This window comes from Carassius auratus, chromosome 42 (genome assembly GCF_003368295.1).
Source record: "Carassius auratus strain Wakin chromosome 42, ASM336829v1, whole genome shotgun sequence".
In the NCBI taxonomy this organism is placed as follows: Eukaryota; Metazoa; Chordata; class Actinopteri; order Cypriniformes; family Cyprinidae; genus Carassius; species Carassius auratus.
The window spans coordinates 10,781,455-10,804,945 of NC_039284.1; the positions used below are offsets into that span (position 1 = coordinate 10,781,455).

General features: G+C 36.9%; 1 protein-coding gene and 1 pseudogene across 2 annotated transcripts; both read right to left on the reverse strand.

Moving 5' to 3' along the window:
• Positions 1–2,563: 2,563 nt before the first annotated feature.
• LOC113060298 (centromere protein F-like) lies at positions 2,564–7,423 on the reverse strand (annotated as a pseudogene).
• A 4,550-nt stretch (positions 7,424–11,973) lies between these two features.
• On the reverse strand, positions 11,974–22,713 carry LOC113060630 (N-lysine methyltransferase SMYD2-A-like). Of its 2 annotated transcripts, none has more exons than XM_026229711.1 (12): positions 22,628–22,713; positions 21,002–21,068; positions 18,370–18,480; positions 16,875–16,935; positions 15,531–15,655; positions 14,686–14,753; positions 14,477–14,579; positions 13,970–14,080; positions 13,584–13,707; positions 13,054–13,228; positions 12,809–12,917; positions 11,974–12,662 (listed from the first exon to the last, which is right to left on the reverse strand). In XM_026229711.1, exons 3-12 carry the CDS (start codon positions 18,463–18,465, stop codon positions 12,579–12,581), a joined length of 1,056 nt encoding a protein of 351 aa, XP_026085496.1. In that variant the 5' UTR covers positions 18,466–18,480; positions 21,002–21,068; positions 22,628–22,713; the 3' UTR covers positions 11,974–12,578. The 2 variants fall into 2 exon arrangements, with proteins under 2 accessions (XP_026085496.1, XP_026085495.1); XM_026229710.1 differs by lacking the exon at positions 22,628–22,713 and adding an exon at positions 22,296–22,621.
• Between the last annotated feature and the right edge of the window lie 778 nt (positions 22,714–23,491).

Here is a 23,491-nt window from a genome sequence, read left to right on the forward strand (position 1 = left end):
CCTGAAAAATTTGCAGTGTGGCAAGATGCATTAACCTGCTGGAATAGGCAGCTGCCATCAGGGAGCACCATTGCCATGAAGGGGTATACATGGTCTGCAGCAAACTTTAGATTAGGTGGATTGTGTCAAAGTAGCATCCACATGAATGCTGGCACCTCAGCTTTCTAGCAGAACATTGCCCAGAGCATAACACTGCCTCCATCTGCCTGCTATCCTCCCGTGGATCCTGCTGCCATCTCTTCCTGAGGTGAACAGTGCACATGCACCCAGTCATCCACCTAATCTAAAAGAAAACATGATTCAGCAGACTAGGCACATTCTTCCATTGCTCCATGGTCCAGTTCTGATGCTCACATACCCATTATAAGTGCTTCCGGTGGTGGACAGGGATCATCACAGTACCCCTCATGCTGTCCCCCTCGATGCACTCTGTGTTCTGAAAGCTTTCTACCATGGCCAGCATTGGGTTTTTCAGCTATTTGAGCTATACAGTAGCTTTTCTGTGTGATCAGACCAGACAGCCTTTGCTCCTCATGCATCAGGGAAGTTGTCCTTCCTTGCACCACTTTTAGTAGTTATACTAACCACTGCATACTGGGAACATCCCACGAAACTTTTGGAAATGCTCTGACCAAGTCTAGCCATCACTGGTCCTTTCAAAAGTCGCTCAGATCTTTTCACTTGTCCAGTTTTTCTGCTTTCAACACATGAAAATCAAGAATGGACTGTTCACTTGTTGCTTAAAGGAGTAGTTCACCCTAAAATTAAAATTTGATGTTTTTCTGCTTACCCCCAGTTTCTTCAGTAGAACACAAACAATTTTGTAAGTATTTAAATATTTTGTATAATGTAAGTAAAATGGTATCACGGCATAAGTTCCCATTAACTTACATTATGTGACTGACAGACTGCAACATTTTTGGGTGAACTATCTTTTTAATATATCTCACCCCCTGACTATTGTAATGATATAAGTAGTGCTACTGACTTCACCTGTCTGTGGTTATAATATTGTGGTTGATCAGTGCACTGTATCAGCTCTCTTGGAACGACGCTCAGGCAATCAAATTTGAGGACTGGAGCTAAATAGGAAACAGAACATCAGATGTGTATAGAAAAACACAAATATAAGTGTAAAACTCTATTTATGAACAACTGTCTTAAATTTGCTTCTGTAGTGTTTACTCTTGGTGGTACCAGAATGAATAATGCAATTTTTACATGCAATTGTAGTTGTTTTACACAAACCGTGCTGTTTTGTACAGATAATTTATTCAGACCAGGTTTTTCGTTGTGTGTGATGATTTGTCACCTAGCCATTTTCTATACTGGCAGCTCAGAAATGATCCGATCAGTCTTTGGACAGTTAACAGTTTTGGCACCTCACATGAAAGTATAGGCAACATTTTTCTTCCTCCAGTAGACAGCACATACATAGTTTGTCACGGATTGTAAGCTGATTAATTTAACATGATGTCCTCACAGTGCTTGATTTTAATCAGTATCATTCACAGCAGAGTCAGCACACTCTGAAAAAAAGAAATAGGATAAAAAAAATGGCATATTATAAAAAAGCACATGTAAACTAAAGCTTTAAATTTAAAATAAAAACAGTCAAAATATTAATAAATTCTTTAGTAGTCTATAAATAATACTAAAATAACACTGGATCATATTATGGTGAAAAAATAGCATTATTATTAGGTAGAGAGAACACGACTAAAAAGTTGTCTACAGTAACTGTATAGTTACTCTAGTCTACAGTTGAACTAAACTCAACATTCAAAGCCGCTTTAGATGTCAATTAATGTCAAATGGATTGAATGTATTTCAGCGAACAAATTTAGAGGAATTAAACACTTGTTCTTTGTATCCTCACATAGTCTTTTTCTTCCCAAATCCTCTCAAGTAAACCTTAACCGAACTTTAGGGGAGATTTTCAGACCGAGTTTAAGAGCAAAGGTATTGATTTAAGAGCCCTGGACAGACCTGTATTGAATCTGTCAGAATCTGAACTGATTGAGAATTAGATCCCTGTTTGTTACAGTGTCCATTAAAAACAGACATGTATTAGACATCCGCCATATAAATTTCTACATACAGCTAAATGCTTTCAGGATGTCATTTATCAATCCTTACTAAAATGGCCTGCTGTAATTCTTGTGTGAGAGTAAACAGGCAAAAGGCCACTTTTATATAACAGAAGTACACAAACAAACATATTTGTAGGACAGAGTGAATTTTAGTAAAGCAGTAAGAAAAAGTATTGACATATGGTAAAATGGTTATACCATATAAAGTAGTTATAATGTTTCTATAAAAATAAAAACAAAACGATAAAAGAAATCAGGTCAATCTAATATATATCAAATGATACAGCTATTCTATGTTAAGGATTACACATAAAAACAGTAGAAAATAAATAAAAAAACAGACAGAACAGAAACCAAATACAAATGATACAGCTGCCTTTGAATATTATTTACAAAGTTAAAAAGCCAGTGCACAAACATCCTGTAAAATATAGCATTAAAAAAAGGAAATTCTCATGACATCCCAGTAATCACTGAACTTGGCAGTTGTCGTTTTGTTTTGGAGAGGCAGTGATCGGTTCCTTTTTGAAGCTGCGAGAGCGCCTACTTGTTTTCTGCTCTGTAGCAGGCGCTGGGCTTTCACAGCTGTTTTCCTGTGGACTGTCTGTGAGTGGAGATAATACAGCAGCATTGCTCTGGATCGCCTTAGGCACCTGGACCTGAAAGAACATGAACATGATGTCAGGAGAGAGCAATGGTGTGCTGTCAAGAATGCCCAGCGGCAATATCAAAGTTCAAAACAACTCGTACTATACACCTCTCTGGAGAAAGTGTCAAGATGTGGATAAGTGCAAATGTATAAATATAAGATCTTGCAATCAACCAACCACAATCTTCTGTCCTCCCCAAACCCATATACATGCACTTTGAGTAGAAGAACCAATGCTGAATAGTAACTATATAACTATATATATGAATAGTTGCTCATCCTCTCCTGCACCCTGCCAACGGCTTGCATCTGTTTCACTTGAAGTTTACTGTTCATTAAGAACTTCAGCTTCAGGTATGTCAATTGTAGAACAACTTTAACTTAGTGAAGCACTTGCTATGGGATTAAGGGCAGTTTTTTGGAGGGTCTATGTGCAGAAATGTTTGCACAATGTTTCAAAAGTATAGCCACAAGATTCACTTATACTGTGGCGCTATTCAATTCACAATTACTTTACTATAGCTCATTCATAAAAGTTACTCTACAGCATGTGGTCTTTGCCTCCCTTTTTGAATTCTTAAAGAATAACTGGGGAAATCTCCAGGAAATGGTGACCTTTGGAAAGGTGACATGATTAGGACTTCGGAGGAAGTCAAAAGCTGACAGGAGAGCTTTAATGTTTCACAGCACTAAACGTCTTTCCATCTAATCTGAAAAGTCATGCAGAGTTTCATGACAAGAAATGCTTTAATGGTCAGTGACTTTAAGAGTAGTATAAATCAGTTTTCTAAGGGTCTCTAATGCCCTCCTGTGGTTAAAGAAGAATGACTAAATGTTTTCAGCAAAACAATGATTTTTGTTCTAAATAACTTTTCTAATATACATTTCTAACTTTGTACCTTTTCTGGTCTTCTCTTTTAAAATGTGCTATAACTGCACTGCTCATTCTGACGACTTGTTTTATAATTGCTTCCAAATTTGTTAGCTACCAATCCAGTATGACTATTTTGCTGACCTTTGACACATTGCATGAAACCACAAGGGTTATTAAAGTAAACTAAAACCATTAAAAAACTTGACATATAACCATAATAAATAAATAAAGGTAAATAAATATATAAACTCCTAAGGTCAATGTAAAATTAATTTTACTTTAATTGCCAAAGCAACATCTTTTTTTCTGTTTAGTTTACTGGAATTAAAAATGCTAATTTAAATGAAAAAATAAAACTATAACAATATCTCACTGATAATAAAATTGCAATGGAAACCACTTAAATTAAAATTTTTGTACAAGATATAGAATTGTTAGACAAACAGCCAATCTGAGCCCTTTAAAGAATCTCATTAAAGAAGAAATATTAGATATTGCTATTTGCATGTGCATGTGTAATATTGCCATTGGAAGATTAATATATACAGTTGTTAATATAACATAAATGTTAATGGAATCAATGCCATCATTTTGCATCATAATTTGCAATTATTTCAAGGAAAATTTTATATTGACGATGAAAGATGTAGTTTGTTGTGGTTGCGGGAAACAGACAGAGGTAGTCCTACTCACAGTTTTTGACATTCTGCCCTCTGCTGTCTGTTTGGAGATTTGTAAGGCCGTTCTGCTAAAACTGAGCTCTGCTGTGCTGCAGTCTTCTGGGCGGCCGGACGAGGGCTACAGCGCTGCACTGCGGTCCTGCTAATAATGAAGTGGCTCATCTCCCCAACTGGAATATCTGCAAAACCTGATCAAAAAGAAAGAAGTGATGTACATGTGTACATTCACTGTGAAAGCTTTATTGAGATTGAGAACAACTCACATATGAATGTACACTTGATCGGAAGTACAGCGAATGACAAATAGTGATAATCTCTCACCTCTCTGAACCAGCATTGGCAAACCCTCTGGTCTGAAATCCTCATCATCTACTGTGGCTTTAGATGTGGCAGCTTCAGCTTTCAGTCTCTGGCAATACTGAACAGGGCTTCATGTGCTTTGTTAGGAGTGTCATCTGGTGCTCTCATAGGTCTCTTTCCTGCTGGCACATTTGTTGTGTCTTCCACTGGTTTACTGTTCTCCGGGTCACTCTTCTTGGACCTGAGGGTGCTCAACAGCTTGAGCTGGTTCTTGTGGCTTTCATTGGTCTCTTCCAGCTTGTGAACTTTGACCATGAAGCTGCAAAATCGGTCCATACTCTCATCCGCTTCACGGCTCTTTTCCTCCAGAGCTTCCTTCAGGTCCTGTAGTTCTTCCTGCAGGCCGTCACTGCTGCGGGCATCACCTGTTAACAAGAAAGATGCTGTAATATGTGTGTGTGTGTGCATATTCATACATAAAATGAACAGTGCATTGTCCTAAATAATGTTTTATTCATATTACATATTGTTTTTTTGTCGAACACCTCATGTTAACTTAGTAAAGATGGACAAATTAGAAAAAATAAATAAATAAAAGTTTGACAGTCCAATGCAAGTTAAGTTTATAATATTAGACCACATGTTTTGTAATCTAGTTTTGTCCATACCATGTTTCTGTACTGCTATCTGTTGTGGCTGCTGCTGAAGTTCTTCCTGAAGTGCCTTCTTCTCACTCTCCAGCTGTTTGCTCGACTTCATCCACAAACGGATCTTACTCATAGCACTGTCCTTCTCTTTGGACAAGCACACAACCTTTGAGTCTAACTCTGCCTACAGTGACCAAGACCAGTACATATGATGGTTAATTATTTGACTAAAAGTTAAATATAGAACACATTTATAAATATTTATTATAAATATATGTGTATTGTTAATGATAATAAAGGAATAGAAAAAAATGGAACAAAAACAATACCTTTTCTTTTTCACAATGTTCCAGTTGGTTTTGTAACTAATTGAAGGTAGAGTCCGCATCTACATTTTAATGACTTAAAGCTTAAAAAAAAAATTAACTTGATCAGAAACACAGCAAAACAAGTAATTTTGTGAAATATTATTAAATATTAAAATAACCCTTGTCTATTTGTATTATTTTTTTATTTTTATTAAACTTAATTTTAATTCTGATGATTATGAATTTACCATAACACCTCCTGCAGGAATGCATAGTTCTACTCTCATTAAGCACAATGTTGCTAATATTGTTGCAATGTTACATCTGCCCATCTGCTGCTGTACATGTTTAAGGCTCTCCTCATGCCCCTTGTTGTTTTCCTTTATCTGAACATCATGCCTTTCTTGAATATCAGATATATTACTCTGTTGTCAGTGCTTCCAAGCTGAGCTGAAATGTGTAACGAAAATTAAGTGTAAGCCGAGACTGAACATCCATGAAGCCAGTGTAAATTTGTACCTTTGTAAAATTGAAACTCCTGCAGTTGACAAGTTAACAGACTTTGATTAATCTCCAAAGCATTCTGCCTTTCCTTTTCCTCACACAGCTCTTGCCGATGTCTGGAGGTGCAAACTGCTCTCATGTAGTGCATTTAACTGAAAACGAGTATGTATAAATTAATGTGTGTAATAAAAAAAGAGGATAAAATAAGAACGCCTAAAGATGACAAAAAATACCTTTTCTGTTAGTTCGTGAGCTTCATAACATCAAGCTGGCTCTCTAGCTGTTGGATATTATTCTCCAAAGAAGTTACATGCATCTGTGTCGTCATCTTCAACTGTGCAATAGTAGACTGCAACTCAACCTTGTCCTTTTTAATTCATCTGACTCTACCTGAATTGAAGATAGTGCCCGCAGCTCAGCTATTTGTGTCTGAAGTCGTGTGTTTTCTTTGCTAAGCTCCTGCTGCTTGATTTCAAAGTCTTTCAAGAGCAACTGGTTGGATGAACGAAGCTCCACTTGACACCTTTCATATTCAAGGACCCTCTGTGAAATCTCTTTGTTTTCAGATTGCAAAGACAGCAACTGAGTGGTCAAATCCTGTGCTTTCAGTTCTTTCAATTCTACATCTGCTCGACGGAGTTGAAGCTCTTCCTCCATGGAACCAACCTTTGATTGGAAGTCTTCGATCATTTGTTGCTCGTCCACTTTTGCCTTTTCCACAGATTTAAGCTTTTCAGTCGCTGCTTGATTGGACAACTGCAATTCATTTGCAAAGATTGCTACATCCTCCTGAGTGGAAAACAACCTAGAGGCTATTTCGGCTTTCTCCAAAAGGGACAGTTCAAGCCTGATATTCTCAAGCTCTAGTGAATGGATTTTGGAAGACATGTTTTCAGAAACAAAATTCTCATTGTTCTTTAAACTGTTCAATTCACTTGAAATATTTTTATTGTCTTCATTCAAAAGAGCCACTGTATTCTCAAGGTTTTGAGACTGTTGAATTAGTTGCTCTTTTTCTTTCAGCAGGGCATGAATTTGGATAGCTGTCACCATGCTTTGTCTTTTCCCCATCCTAATGTCCTCGTCTAGCTCTTTTATAAGTTCTCTTGTATTCATCTCTCTCGTCTCCAGAAGCTCAGCCTTTTCTTTCCACTTCATTAAGGAGAGATTTTCCCTTTCCCTTTCAGCAGAACACAAAATAAGCTCTTCTTTAAGTCGCCCACCTTCTGCCATAGTTATATTAAGTTGTTGTTCAAGGCTGCAATTTGTCCTCTTAGCTGGATCAAGCTCTGTCACTTGCTTCTGTTTCTGTTCTTGTATTTTTTCTATGTCAGCCTCCATGGGCAGGATGTGCTTCTCTAAATTGAATTAAATCTTTTTAGTTCACTCTCAATCTACTCGGTTCCCCTTTCGGGCTTAAACTGATCGTAAAACTAAGGACATTATTAACTGTCTTTACATTTATTTTGAAAGAAGAAGCTCAAGATTATGAAAAGGGGCGTTACATTTCCAACAATGCTTGCGGTGTTCGGCCAATCACAACGCACTGGATCAGTTGGCCAATCAGAGCAGACTGTGCTTGTCGGAAGGAAGGACTTTGTAGAAAACTACGTGTTTGAGAGAGGCAGGGCATAGAGGACATGCAATAATGTACAATATTTGAAAAATAATGTGTTTTTTGACCATTAAAGCATGTCAACATATTCTGTTACTGATAATGTTGAAATATTTTGATACCTTATACATAAAATCTAATCAATTTTAAAACATCAAGCCAAGTAACAATTATTTTTAATAAACAACCGCAGTTTTGAAGCAAAATAGTTCTAAATATTTTTGTGCAATGTTTTTTCTGAAAGTGTGCTTATGTTAGCTTTAAAATAAATGTAATTTATTTTAACATTTTGTAATATTATACAAGGACATTCATATAATTTAAGTGTTTTTAAGTCTCCAAATATTTTCTGGGGCCACTATATATAAAACAACTTAATAACTTAACTTAAAAGATAAGATCAAATATAAATGCATTAAGCCGACCTACAGTAGATTACCTTAGAGACAGACTGCTCATACTGCCCTGTAACCTTTGTGAGTTCATCTCTGGACTTGCTGAAGAGTTTGTCCTTCTCTGCCAGATCTTTCCTGGCCATTTCAAGTCGACTTTGAATTTCACTGAATTTATTGATCTGATTTCCTTCTCTTGAGCATTAAAACTGAGCTCTGACTCAGAAACCCTTGACCTCAGATCTGAGCAGCATAAGAAAGAGAAAAAAGGAAACAAAATGTGTTACCTAAAGGCATATGAAGATTATTACTGTAGTGCTGTATTCAAAAGTATATTTTTATTTACATCATAAAATGTTTTTATCTATCTGTAAGGTCAGACCAACCTTGATATATATTCTTAAATTGCTCCATCTGCTGTGATCCAGCTGTGGAGTGCCTGATGTGAACTGCTGGTGGGGATTAAGTGGTGTGTCATCATAAGACCATGACATCCCAGAGGGTCTGTTTCTTCTCCTAGAGAGTGTCTCTATCACAGTAAGAGACTGATGACTGTGTTTTTGGTCTTGCTGCCAAGGGAAAATTGAGGACCCTGCCTGCTGTCTTGCAATGTCTTTATGGCTAACTGCAGACTTGTTCAGAAGCTACAGAGTATTACGAAAAAAAAAAAGAGATTCATTATTACTATTTAGTAGATTAATATAATAACTAGCTACAAGGCTCTTTTCACAAAATATGTATGCATTTTACTTACTTTTAAATGCATAACTTTGATTTCAGCTACCAACCTTTTCCGCTCCTCAACCTCTCGATAGTACTTTTCCTGTAGGTCACTTATTTTTGAGACTGAAAATTGAATTACAACAGTGTTACAGTGTGTTGCATTCATTGTGAACTGCCTTTTTGCTTTCTGTGACTCATATCTTACCCTGTTACCAATGATTAGTTGTCTCAGGGGTGCTAAATGCTTTCTGTGGCATACTACACTGTTGACTTTCTGAAACATGTGAAGTTCGGGACCGTTCCAATTCATGCTTGTATCTGAATGCAATAAATACAATTAAGCCAGGCTGAGTCTTATTTGGCTAGTTAAAAAAATCTGTTAAAAAATTATGATATAATGTTGATAGCTTAGGTACAACGTAAAGTATTAAACACGGTCCACTTACTTTTTGACCTCTTGTTCTAGTCTATCAACCTGCTTCTGCCACGACTTGAGTTGACCCTCCAGATAATTCACCTGTTGATCCTTGGTTTGGATGTCATGCTTAAGTTACTGTCTAGACTTTTCCAAACTTTCACAAGATTCTACTAAAGACTGATCTTCCCTCTTAAGGGCAGATGCTTCACTTTTCTCACCATCCATCTGTAGGGAAATATGATATACATGTGATGCAAATTTTATTGCATTCATTAAGATGCTAAAGAGGAAATCTACTCCACTGCTTCTCAGGCAACTGACCTTTTCCCTCTGTTTTTGTAAAGTAGCTTCAAGGGAATCCAGCTGAAACTGTTTCTGTTGTCTTTCCTTTTTTAACTTGTCAAGTTGGCCTTCAATCTTTGTAAAGCCTTTGCAGGAAGGCCATGCTTCCACTCTTCTAGCTCACGCTTACTGAAAAATCGATGTTGCTCCTCAAAGACGCTCTGACATGCTCTGAGAAAGGCAATAAGACAGACATTTATTCTGTAAACCCCACAGTCATGCAGATGAAACATCATAGAATCATATAAAATTCTATAATACAATAGAGAGACCATAACATAGGGCTTTGACAGGCTACAAAACTGAAAAACAAAACAAAAACAATACATACAATTCATAATTTACAATAGTATAGACTATTAAAATGATGATTAATAATATTAATTATTATTGTTCATAGTGTTCAGAAGTATTCACTTATGTTTTAAACCAATCTAATGTTTCTTTCATTTTCATATAAAGAGTGTTTCATTGCGTATCACTTAATAAAAATATATATTTATTATAAATACTTGCAAATCTAGTATTCAGCTGAGTTCAGGTAATGAATGGAAAATAAAGGATGGTTTCAGTTTTTTTTTTTTTTTTTTTTTATGCTGTAGCAATTAAATCAGCTATGAAAACAGAAAACCTATCATCTGGATATGTAATTCAATCTTTTTGTACTCAAATCAAGTGAAATCTGCAAGGAGGACCTACAGGATGAAAACGTTTTCATCTTTCGTTTTTATAATTAAAAAGTAGATGCACAGTTGTTAGGCATTATATAAGAGTTTTATTTCATATATAAAATAAACACGAGGCAGTTAGTACGAAACCGTGACAGACATCACGTGGTCGAACCAAAACTTTAGACATATCCACTGATATGTATATGTATATGTATATGTATATATATATATATATATATATATATATATATATATATATATATATATATATATATCTCTAGATCAGTGGACATATCCAACTCTCAACATTCATATACTACATTCTACACCAGAAATAAAGTAAGAACCCCTCAAGGTAACTCTGTGATTTATTTCCCAAAAGGTTCTTCTTTTCTTGTGTTCTTCAGTTATTAAAGGGTACATAACACCAAATTCTATGTTAATCTTGAGTACCTTAGAATAGTACTGCATCTTTCATATATCCAAAAAGTCTTTAGTTTGATTTGTAAAAGAAAAATACAGCTTTCCGAATCTTTCCGGGAAAAGCCGAGCTCAGAGCTATAATACTGATGTTTCGTGTTGTTTCCAGTAACATATATAAACTTATGTGCTGATTTACAAAAAAAAATCTGAAATCAGAAAATTGATGCAATTGTACTTACATGAATGGGGTCTTTTCTCACAGGGACAGCTCCATGTTTTAATAGCAAACAATGTGAAAATTCAGCATCGACTTGGGCCTCGTTTATAAAACATTCGTCACTCAAATGACCAGAACACACAAACGCACTTGATACACTCCGTGGCTAACCCGGAAAAACAAACTGCATCCACTGTTCATGTAACGCTGGGTTCTTGGGGAAGCTGAACACGGTAAACTTTCCTTCACATCCAAAAATGCTCTTTTTTGGAGGCATTCTCGAACAAATCCTACGCAGCGCTGCCAAGATTTTGAAGCACGTTTATGTGCGCGGTCTCGCTCTCTTCAAGCCAGCATGAGTGTGTGCGCAGGCGCGCTTTTCCGACAGAAATGCTCATATAAGGAGTTCCGCTCTAGTCTACGTCATTTGATCCACGATCGAAAAAAACAGCCGAAATTTGTACCAACCCGGAAGTAAAATTTTCAGCACAGAAATTCTGTCATTCTTCTAAATTATTTTTTACAACTTTGGCCATGTTTAGCATGAGAATCCATATCTTTAATACTGTGAACAACTCAAATATATGAAACACCATTATCTTATGTGTATTGTTGGCTTTGAGCAAACTGGTGATCATAATAAATGCACCACAAATGATTTGTGATTATGCGTAATTATTTCTAATCCTGTGCTGTTATACACTTCTGAATGGTTACACTTCTGTTCCTGTTTGTCTTCCTGAATGCAGTGATCTGTGGGGAGATGAATGGCACCATACTGCTTCCATAGTGCTCTGCCAAACACGCGCTCTGGTCTGGGTCATAACAGATGGTATGAGAGCCATATAAGGATTTAATCACCATGGTTACTGCCAGGGATGCAACACAGCTTATGTAGAGTCTTATGACAAAAACAATAGCAGATGACGATCACAAGATGTTGGATGTATTTAGTGATTCAAAGATAAATGTGTTATTTTAATTCTGGTTAATACCATGGCTTAATTACATAATGTGTTTTACTAACAAGTGATTTTATACTTTTTTTTTTAATATATATATAAATTGTAATCCATAAAGTCAGTTTTTGTCATAAGCAATTTATTACTTTAGTGTCACATTAAAATTTAGCATGTGGCAGTCTGCAATACTTAATTTTTTTTTTTTTTTTTGCCATGCCACCTTCCAATATTGCACAATACTTAACAGATAAACAAACATTTAACTAACAAATAAGCTATAATGTAAGTAACACTATGAAATGCACTGATCGAATGGAAGTACAATATCTCAAAAGTATCCATGATATATTTTAATCAACGCAAAACAATATCCATGCAAACAGAAAAGTAAAACCGTGTCAGTGATCCGAGTCTTTTGCATTATTGAGAATATATAAATGATTTACATTCGTTAGGTATTGAAAACAAGAATAATTGTTGCTACATTAGGGCAAAATATCTTTTTAAAAACCTGGCATATATTGATATGATTCTTAATTCTTAGCCCTTCTTCACAGAAAACAGTGCAGCACATTTGTTCAGATTGCAGACAATACAAGCAACAAAATATTTCAGATTCAGGTCATCTATTTACAAACCTAAAAATCATTTAAATGACATCTCAGATGAACAGACAATTCTGACGTCTCTGTTTTAATATTCCCAGGAGTGGTTTAAGACACATGCCAGCGTTTGATGCATATTCCTCCATGTGTTCACATTATTTCTGCTCTTCCATTTCTTTCTTAATCTCAGTGATGTATGGGTGGTCTTTACCGTGGGCAACCTCCATGATTGCAAGAGCCTGTGACAAATTCATCCACAACAATCTTTAAAGCCTAAATGTGTCCCAAAATATCTACAGTGATTCATATTTTGCATTTAGATTTCAAAAAGGACACCCACATCTACTACTGAATTATTATTACATTAGCACCGCTAACACCTTACCTTCTTTAAGGCTTTAACTCCTTGTGTTCTCTTCTCAAGTCCTAGGTACAATCTTCCAAGTTTCAGGTACATAGAAGCCACATTCAGTGAGTAAGGAGGGTAGTGCACACTAGAAAGATATATGCAATGAATATTAATAATAAAGTGGACATAGGAGTTCGTTATTATTCAACTTTTAAAATGCAAATAATGTAAATAAATGTAAGAAGACATTTAGAGAGGAAATGCACTGGAACCAGCATTACCTGTAGGGCTGGATAATTTTCTCGCCATATTTCATTGCTCCATCCCAATCCTGCATATACAGACAGACTCCCATTGCCTGATACATCATGTGCAACATGTACACATTGGTTTCGGCAAAGACTGAACCCATTTTCTCCAGGCTTAGTTCACAGATCTCCAACAGTTCACTGGGGGGTACTTAGCAGTCAAGGAACTTTTAGTCAGACCAAAATCAATTGTATATAGACAAACCTCAAACTTCTTAATGCTAGTGCATGTTGTCTCAGACAAAGTTGGAGCATGGTTAAGCACCATCGCTCTGCTTCGGTCTACCTTTTCTCAGACTTCACAAGCAATTGTGAATCGTAAAAAAACACTAGTCTATGTTATGTGACACAACATATCCCAAAGGCTAGTATGGCTTTGTCAAGTAGAGACTAAAAATATCCCACTGTCTCTGGATTGCCCCATATTCAAAATACTGCGCAATAGCACAAAACTATAAACCACACACACACACACTAAAAGAGAAAAGGCCAAGGAAGGATATTTTTGTAGTGCTTTGCTCTCCTGAACTCCTCAATGACATTTCTGGCATACATCACCATCTGCTTGATTTCCTCTTCCTCTGGAGGTGTGCTAAGCTTTTGACGGATCTCCATTTTGGCTTTGTCCTAAAAAAAAAACAAAAAAGAGGAGTTTGTCATTCCACATATATCAACTTTAGTTCTTTTATTATTATTCATTTTTATTCAAACCGTTATTACACATTTTTACCATGTTCCAATATGCACACACACACACACACACAAAAATAATAATAATGTGGAACAAACTGAAAATAATGATTTCTATACCTTTCTACATCAGTTCTACATCAGTCTACATCAGCATGTTTCTGAAAACCTGTTATTACAGGGTTAAAATGGCACTCACCTTTGATTTAGAGGTGCATTCTTTACAGTCACAGGTGAAGAAGTAAGAATCTTTCAACCGTTCAATTCGATCCTCTGTTGGATACAGGAGGTCAATATAACTGTTGAAGATCTATTCAAGAGAAAAAAAAGAAAAAAACGTCACACAATATACCACACTTAAATTAGTAATGAGATGATTATGCAATACTTATGAGATGATAGATGTCAGGAAATTCAGTACCGACTTGAAAGTATTACAAAGCATTTTACATTACAATTTAATGACAATGGCTATAATTCCATTGCAAATCATGCAAATAATAAACAACAAAGGCTTCCCGAAAGTGACACCACTGGAAATCATTTTAGGCCTGGCCAGTCAGTAAAGACAGAAGAGCGGTTGCTTTTCAGCAGAAATTGAGCATTACATTGAGTGTATAATTTGAGACACATTTTATTAATGAATAGTGATACAAGCAGCAATGTTCTTTTAAACGCCTCATGTTCATGGTGTGGCTCATCTAACCTCTTCTCCAGGGCTGATGTCCTGCATGGCTCTGACCTCGGCCACAGTACCTTTATACGTCACAATCACGTTTGGGCTACAGCTGTGGTTCATCAGAGCAACGCTATTACAAAAAACCACAACAGCAACACAGAAAAATACATAAAATTACTATTAAGTATTTAATAAATTGAGATCAATGCAATGGTTTTGAATTCTATGAACCTTACTCTGGAAATACAGCAGAACCCAAATGAGACAGCTCCTCATCTTCAATGGTGAAGCCATTACAGTTCACCTTTGGTGTAGAAATGGAGGAATTAGCATGTGGGTGAGATGGACATCCAGGTGTGTAAAATGTTCCCCGCATTAACATCATGGACACAAAGACTTGGAACTTTCTACGAATGGAGTATACGGATTGGAGTGAAAAATATAGAATGTTTGATTTTTCAAAATGGACAATACTTTCATTCTTCCATGGGACATATAAAGAAACGCTAGACTGAATGACAATCAGGGTCACTGTTCACTTTCATCACATCTTTTTCCATACGGTGAAAGTAATAGAGTCTGTCATTCTCCTTAAAGTTTACCCAAAATTGAGCATTCTGTCATCAATTACTCTCCTTTCTTTCTTTTTTCTTCTGTGGGACATAAAAGATGATATTGTTGGGTTACCATTGTTCCATAATAGAAAGTAAGTCATACAGTTTTTACAGGCTGACTACATTATGTTTTGGGTGACCTTTGCCTTTAAAATAAACCAAGTATTAAATTAAATTTTTATATTTGAGAAAATATATTTTTATTTGATAAGACATGCATTCATATTCTAAATCAGGGGGGTCAAACTCAATTCCTGGAGGGCCGGAGCCCTGCAGAGTTTTGTTCCAACCCTGCTCCAACCCACATAACATATAGAGTTCAAGTAAGCCTGAAGGACTTGATTATCAGCTGGGTTTTTAATTAATCTAAACTCTGCATGGCTCCGGCCCTCCAGGAATTGAGTTTGACACCCAAGCCTTAAATAATAAATAGAATAGGATAGAAAATGGAAATCAGTTGACTTCACCTGGCCGAAGAGTTCGGTGAGTGCTGCATTATCAGGAAAATCGAGATGTCTGGAGTAAAAATGGTGTAGTGCAGCAATGTCTGTATCGTTCATCTCATTCTTCTCATCATCTAGCTTGTCCAGATCTGACAAACATGTAAAAAAAATTTAATTAACATTTCAACTTCATAAACGCTTCAGTCTTACATCAAGGTTATGCCACAACTTGGGTAGAATAATTATTGTGTTTGTTTATTAAGTTTTTTACGCCATGTTAGCATCATGGCTATTTACATGGCAAAAAGGATCAGTATCATCCATAAGATTTACATTATATAAAACATTTCAGCTTAACATAAGATAGAAAATCTAAACTACATTTAGGTGGTACATTTTCAAATATTGCACGCAAGGATGTTTCTGAATAAAAGCATTTTCTAGCAGCATCATAAAAATTACAATTCAACAAAATATGCTTAATAGTCAAAGGAACTTTACATGAAAGACATAAAGGAGGAACTTCGCCTATTAATAAATACCCATGGGTAAGTCTTGAATGCCCCAGTCTACACCTAGTAAAGACAACTTGATCATGTCTTGATTTAAAATGATAGAAGCTACTTCTTTTTATACTAGGGTTTATTTCATACAGCTTATTACTTTTATTTCCATCCCATTCTTTCTGCCACTTATTAGTTATATATAACTTAATTGCTGGTTTAAAATCAGAAGGTGGTATTTGACAGTCAGATACTTCCAGGTCAAGTGCATCCCTGGCACCAGTGTCCGCTCTCTAATTTCCAGTAAGTCCAATGTGACTTAGAACCCAGCAAAAAATAACATTAAAGTAATCTTTCTTTAAAAGATCTAATTTGGTTAAGATTTCAACAATTATGGGATGATCAGTTTTCAGAGATTCAAGTGCTTGAAGACATGATCTTGAGTCAGAGGCAATTAAAAAATCCCGTTCTTGACCCTTCTCAATATTTTCTAGAACAAGAAGTAATGCTCGAGCCTCAGCTGTAAAAATAGAGCCTTGATCCGGAATTGGAATCTTGGGTAGAATAAAAAAAATATAATTTAATTTTAGGGGAACAGCAGAAATGGCTCTCTCTACAACTAAACGTACATTGTCTGACATTTTTTGTGGCTCCACTAGTTACAATTTGAGACACAGACTTGATGTGCTAGTACTCTAGGCGTCATATATCTGAGACGGCCAACAGAACAGCTGTTAAGGGTCATTAAACAGGTGTGGGCAGTCTCTGGCTTTACTGACTTCAACTTACAACCCTCTTTTAAGCAAAAGCCTTTGCATTTTTAAAACCATATGATGATAATATCTGGAGCAATTAAGACACTCACGTGCTTCTAATTCTGTAAGAGTCAGCACTCTTTCTGAAGGAGTCCTTTCTGTTTGGCACTTCTGAAAAGCAAGAAAATGTTTAAAAGTTAGATCTGACGTGACCCTTGCAAACTGTCAAACATGCAAAATAAATACTTGTTTCAGTGTTTGATAAGACATAAGTTTTCCGGCCAACTGTGTGACACAAAGCACCATGTGTTGGCTTAGTGAGTCACATAGAGATGCCGTGGCTGATGCATTCAGGGAAAAAAAAGACATCAATGAAAAACACATGGTAGCATCATATGTGCCAGAGCAGCCCTGAAAATGCTACATCTAAATCTAAACTTAGACTTAATCATCAGCTGTGCGCTGGATTGTGCTGATACTTAAAAAAACTAAAAAACTAAATATTACTACTGGTGACCTTTGCATTACTGTGTTAAAAAAAAGAAAACCAATCCATGTCTTTACACCTGTGAAGGTTAATCATCTGTACAATGTAACAGGTGTCACCGAAAGATCTGAGTTCCTTCAGTGTCCCTCTCTGCCTGTGTCTGAAACCTGATAAAAGCTGCCTTCATAGGCAACACATGGAGGTTGGAAGGCAACATGGCACATCTAAATCCAATAAAACACAACTGAAATTCCTTGATCTGGCTGGATTTTGAAGACAGCAGAGACGTGTGCTGTTTTTGCTGCATATGATCTCCCACAATATTCTGTGTATGTGTTCAGGCACATGAATAAAAATCCCATTGGATAGGGGAGGTTGATTTTTTTTATTAATATATAAAATTTGGGGTCAGCAGGATTTTATGCATTATATTGCTCAAAAGTGACAAAAACATTTATAATTCTACAAAAGATTTCTATTGCAAATAAATGCTGTTCTTTTGAACCTTCGATTCATTGAAGAACCCTCAACATTATAAATACAGTTTAATAATAGCACAAATCATATATGTGGCGATAATATTCCTCAGAGATTTTTTTTTTTCGACGAAGCGGTCTCTTCCCCTTCATAAAAACTACTGTTTTTTCAGTACATTCAGAGAAAATAATATACATTTCATGTAGAGCTGCAGGATCTGAAGACAATGTGAACTTAAAGGGGTCCTATTATGCTCTTTTACAAAGTCTTGATTTTGTTTTGGGGGTGTACTAGAACAGGCTCTCATACTAGGTTGTTCGAAAAACTAGTAATTTTTCACATTTTTACATTATTACAACACCTCCCTCCCCAGTCTGGCATGAACGGATCCAATAGTTCCTGAATCAAACGAAAGCCTGCCTTCTGAAATACGAAATGTGTTAATTGGTTAGCTGGGCCAGTGTGTGTTGTGATTGACAGCACTGGGCGTAAACAGTATTAAATATGATATAAAATATATTTATTGTAGACAACAACAACAAAAAAAATGAAATCATGTTGACTATTTGTATTTTTGGGGGTGAACTTTTCCATTAAAGTTGAATACAAAGAGTCATACCAAAAAAGCAGGTTGTCCTCACCTGTTTCAGAATTATTCTGGCGACCAGTCGCACGGTTTCTGACGGACACCAGTTTTCTCCATATGCACACATGGCTGAGCACTCCAGCTTGTGCATGGGCCAGTCTTCTCTCTGAGGGAAGTACAAGGATAGGTTTATTTTCACACATATTTGAAACATATAGCATATTTTTGTATTGCATCGACAGATCATACCATATACAAACAAAACACTTTCCGAGCTCAATAAAACCCAGCATGAAGGGTCACAGCTCTTTTTGAGATGATATGCTTCTGATATAACTGATCGCATGTCGGCTCACTTCCGTTTGAGGAGTCATGCTTCCACATTGAATGGAGCCTCAAGGTGATTTTGAGAATCCCTGAGATAAGACTTTGAATTAGTCTCAGGCTGCCTCGCAGGCTACTGGGCAATGTATAAACTAAATCTTGCGTTCTGGTGAGCAAACAGAAACTGATCCCTAATGCATTGGAGATAGATTGTCATAGCAACAGTGCGGCCTTCCAGCTCAATTTAGGAATAAAGCAACAACCAAGTCCCTTAAAATAAACCGTCCACACAGACTTGCTCCATGAACACTGCTTAAACTATGTTGATTTGCGGTTCTTTTTTTTGGCTTTTGCTTTTTATATTTAAATGGACAACAGGTTAATTTTTTTCTGCAATAAAAATCTCTTTCTTTGACAGAGACAACCATTTGTAGCCTCCTTACTTTCCAAGGAGTGCTAATACTGTGGTGCTATCAAAACATTTCTGTTAATTTGAACACAATAGTCAGACATGTCAAAATCAATGGCGTGATTTTGGGGTGAAGCTCTGTCATTTAAAGCTGCGGTAGGGAACTTTTGACGCTCTAGCGGTTAATAAACAGAACTGCTTGCGTCTTGCGGAAGAACATCGTAGCCGGAACTACTTCTCTCTGTTTATGTCTATGAAGAATCACAAAGGTACTGGGTTACTCCGCCGCGGTATCCCTGAAGCAATCTAAAATAGTCCGAATATAAACACTTATTATAGGTGCACCCTAGTGATTCAGGACAAGCCAAAAACACGGTTTGGAAAATGGATTCATGGTGTACTCGCTTATTATATACTATTTTCTACATTTTGAACACAAACAAAGTTACAGACCGCAGCTCTGATTGGTTGTTTTTTACCGGGAGCTGTGTATTTCTGCAAATGGCAATAGGATCACTGGGAGGAGCCAGAGGAGCTTGATTTTTTCACAGATTATCTGTCTCATATTCTACTGTCAGGACATAATGACAGGTTTAATAAATATGTAAAAAATATTTTTTTACAAAAGTTCCTTACAGCACCTTTAAGCAGAGAATGGTGCATGAAAATTGAGGTGACAACACAAAAATGCTCTTCATTTCCTCCTCGGTGAAGCTGATGATAACATATAATGTAGTTCAATCTATCCAGTCTATCAATTTAAGGTCTTGTGAAGAGAAAATGTGTGTTTGCAAGAAACAAATCCATTAAGGTTTCTTAACTTTAAAACAAAAAATGTCTAATAATGCTTCCTCCAGTGAAAAAGTCCATCTACTGTAGTCTTTCATTATGGAAAATTTCAAACAAAGTTATTCACATTAATTGATGGACTGGAGTCGTGTGGATTATTTATTGTGATTACATTTTTAAGCAAATTTGTATGTTTTGGACAAACAATGCTCATCTGTGTAATTTTGCAATTCAGTTCAGACAGAAAAACAAAGACTAATGAAGGGACAAGTCTGAAAAGAAAAACCAAACAGCTGTGTTATGATGGATAAGCTGATTCTAATGCCACAAAAACAGCGGGGACAAGACAGAAGGGCCTTGTAGTAGAGTGCAAATCTATTATTGATGATCTGGATTTTCTGCTCTGCTTGGCGCTCAGCACTTACTGCATTGATGAGAGATGCACTCCTGCTCAAAAGTTTGAAAGCCTCTTATACTCATTATCACTTATTTTGATTAAAATAAACAGTAAAAATAGTAATACTGTGAAATATTACTACAATTTGAATTACTCCTCTATGCTAATATATTTTAAAACTAATATTTCAAATATTATTGCCACATATTCAGTGTGTATAGAAAAGAATCACTCCCCTTTAAAATAATCACAGTTTTTATTTTATCCAGCTGTATTTACTCAGTCTCAAATACTGTAGGCAGCAAAGAGTGGTGGAGGTCCAGCTGATTTCGAACTGCTAACACAAAGGTTGCAATGTGTGATTCCAGGTAAAGAGAGTCCATTATCAATGCAGTTCATTCTGAGACTCTGACTCATAGACAGGAAAAGCACTTCAGCTATCGCTGCTCCAGTGGGATCATCCTCACAATTAGAGCACTGTAGTGTAAGTACTAAGCAAAGGGAAAAAAGCTCTGATATATGCTGACAAAGCCAAATTTACTTTCTAGAACATATCATTAAGGTTGTGGCTTCTGATTGGTCAATACAGCGTTCCAGTGTTCCATTCCATGTTATAGTAACAGCTTTGACCAGTTCACTAAATCACTACATAGCATTCAAAGAAGATCATTATTCATGTTGCAAAACAAAGACCATGGAGCAAATTCACACAGAGACTTCCATTAATTTCCTTCAACAACCCATTCAAATCACAAAACACAGACTTACCTGACACTCTACATTGCAGTAATAGGCCTGTTTACATTTTCCACACTTCGACAGCCCTTCTTCTCTCCTGCGAATGGAATAAAGTTTCATTGATCAGATGACTCTGAATTTAACCTTAAGCATGCCACTATTTCAATCTATGTTGAAGGGAATTCACCCCAAAATTCTGTCATCATTTATTCACCCTTATGCCTTTAAAAAACCGTAAAATACTTTTTCTATACAAATTAAATTAGTTTTTAGACAGTGAGTAAATGGTGGGAGAATATTCATTTTAGCTTTATAGGCTTGGATTAGATGACTTGATTAATATGACTGACATCAATGTTTTAGTAATATGGACTTTCAATGGAGGAACAGAAATCTCCCAGGATTTAATAAAAGTATCTTGTGTGTTTCGAAGATGAATGAAAGCTTTAGACGTGACATTTTTTATTTGGTTCTTTGCATCGTTGTTGACAGAATTTTGAGATGTAGGCAGAGTAAGCTGACTAAATGATTGGTCGAAGTCCTGCTTAGGTCACCAAAAAATCAAGTCACAAAATTTTGATCAAAAATTACAACGCTTGATTAACAATATGCATGGTTGAGTTGTTCACAACCAGATCCAAAAAATACTGTGAAAACTTATTTCATACCAAATTTAACATCTCTTTTCTTGTTCCATGGAAGAAAGCCATGCAAGTAAGATGCAAAAATGATCAGACAAATTCACTGTTGACAACTGATTCTAAACTTCACAGTATTGCTGTTGTACCTCAGATGTACCACCAGCTGTAATGATTTGGACCGATCCCAACAAAAGCTTTCATTAAAGCCAGAATATAATAATTTACATACTCTGTCTGAATTGACATTTGCTTATTGTAGAGATATGTTGTCATTGCATGTTGTGGATTTATCTAGTCTAGAAAGTCCATCACACACATCTCCAGTCAAATTTACTGACTGACTGCCTGGAAAGAAAGACTACACTGAACATTCATCCACAGCACTCACTAAGTGGGTCACCCTACCCAGTGCACGACCCAACAGCATTTAAACACAGTGCAAACAGAAAGCATGTGCCAGCCATCTTTAAGAGGGATCAGTCCCGAAGTGAATGCGGATTACCTTCCTGTCAAAGATGTCATTAAATATTTGATTATGACCTATAATAAAAGTTAATAAATATTATTATTACGATGCTATACGTGCATGCACTGTCATGTGAAATATCCGTAAACATGCATCGAGGATCTAGACTCGTACACAAAAACAAAGTGTCAGACGTGGACTTATAAGGAGCGCTGACCTGGTAAAGCAGCATTCGCAGTGTCCGCCTCTTTCGTTCACTGTCAGCACGTAAGCATATGCCGGACAGGCGAACACTAGATCACCAACTTTGAAATGCTTTGTGGCTCTGAGTCCCCGGCCTTTATCGGGGCTCAGAAACCTCTCGGTACCCTCAATTCCTTCGGTTTTCATCGCTCTTGACCTGCTGCTCGCGTGTCACACTTCCTTGCCCTAGTCAGAAAGCGGCGTCACGGTTTCAGTCGGTTGTGTTAGTGACTGCGGCAAGTGTAGTCACACCATTGCCACACCACATGTTCGGCGAAAAGACTCCGAAAACCGAGCTGCACCTACCAGTAGACAGGCGGAATTCAACAGTGCCACACACGCTCAGCGGTCCTAAAGCCCGGCCATGAGCAGCCTGCGTCCGCCTCCCACCTCGTTACTTGGCTTCATGGCGCCATCACGTGGTCATCGGGCGGAAGTGAGTCTTGGTCAATTTTCTGTTTTATTTTATTACTAATCAGGCCCGGCCCTAGAGGTGGGACCAGGGGGGCATGCACTCCCCCCATGGACATCCCTGTTCCTCTCCTTCGGACAGAGGGGCACGGTCAGATTTGAGTTTAGCATATATAATATTAGTCGTAGTCTTCTGCTTGCATTTAGATGGAAAGCTGCCCATAATGTCAGTTTTCTTTGTAATAATAGCATAACAAAATAGATTTGGTAAACAATCCACTGTCAATCTTCTTCTTTGAAAAGCATCAATCCGTGAGCAATGTAGCCAATCAGAGACATGTTTGATGATTTCTAAAACGCAATGGCCAATCAGATGTGTTAAGGTTGGAATCCACGCCCTCACCGCGCCAGTCACCGTTTTTTTTTTTTTTGTCCAATGCTGATCAACTCTTCACCGTGTAGTCATGTTATTTTTTTCTTCTTTTACTTTGTTAGATCATGATGAATGAGTGACAGTTTTTAATAAATTTAAAAGGGAGCACTCTTTGCACGCTGCATATAGGCTACAATCAGGGCAGCATTAAGACTATAAGAGCCCCCTGGGCTTTACCTCTTGAGGGGCCCTGCCCGATTGCCTGAGGCTAGAGTGAATGACGCTCGGGACAGGAGACAGAACGGTCACTTGCCCGATCGGGCCAGTGCTGTAGGGTGTGCGTTATATGTAGTCTATGATATCGTAATTGTTGATTTAACGATCTG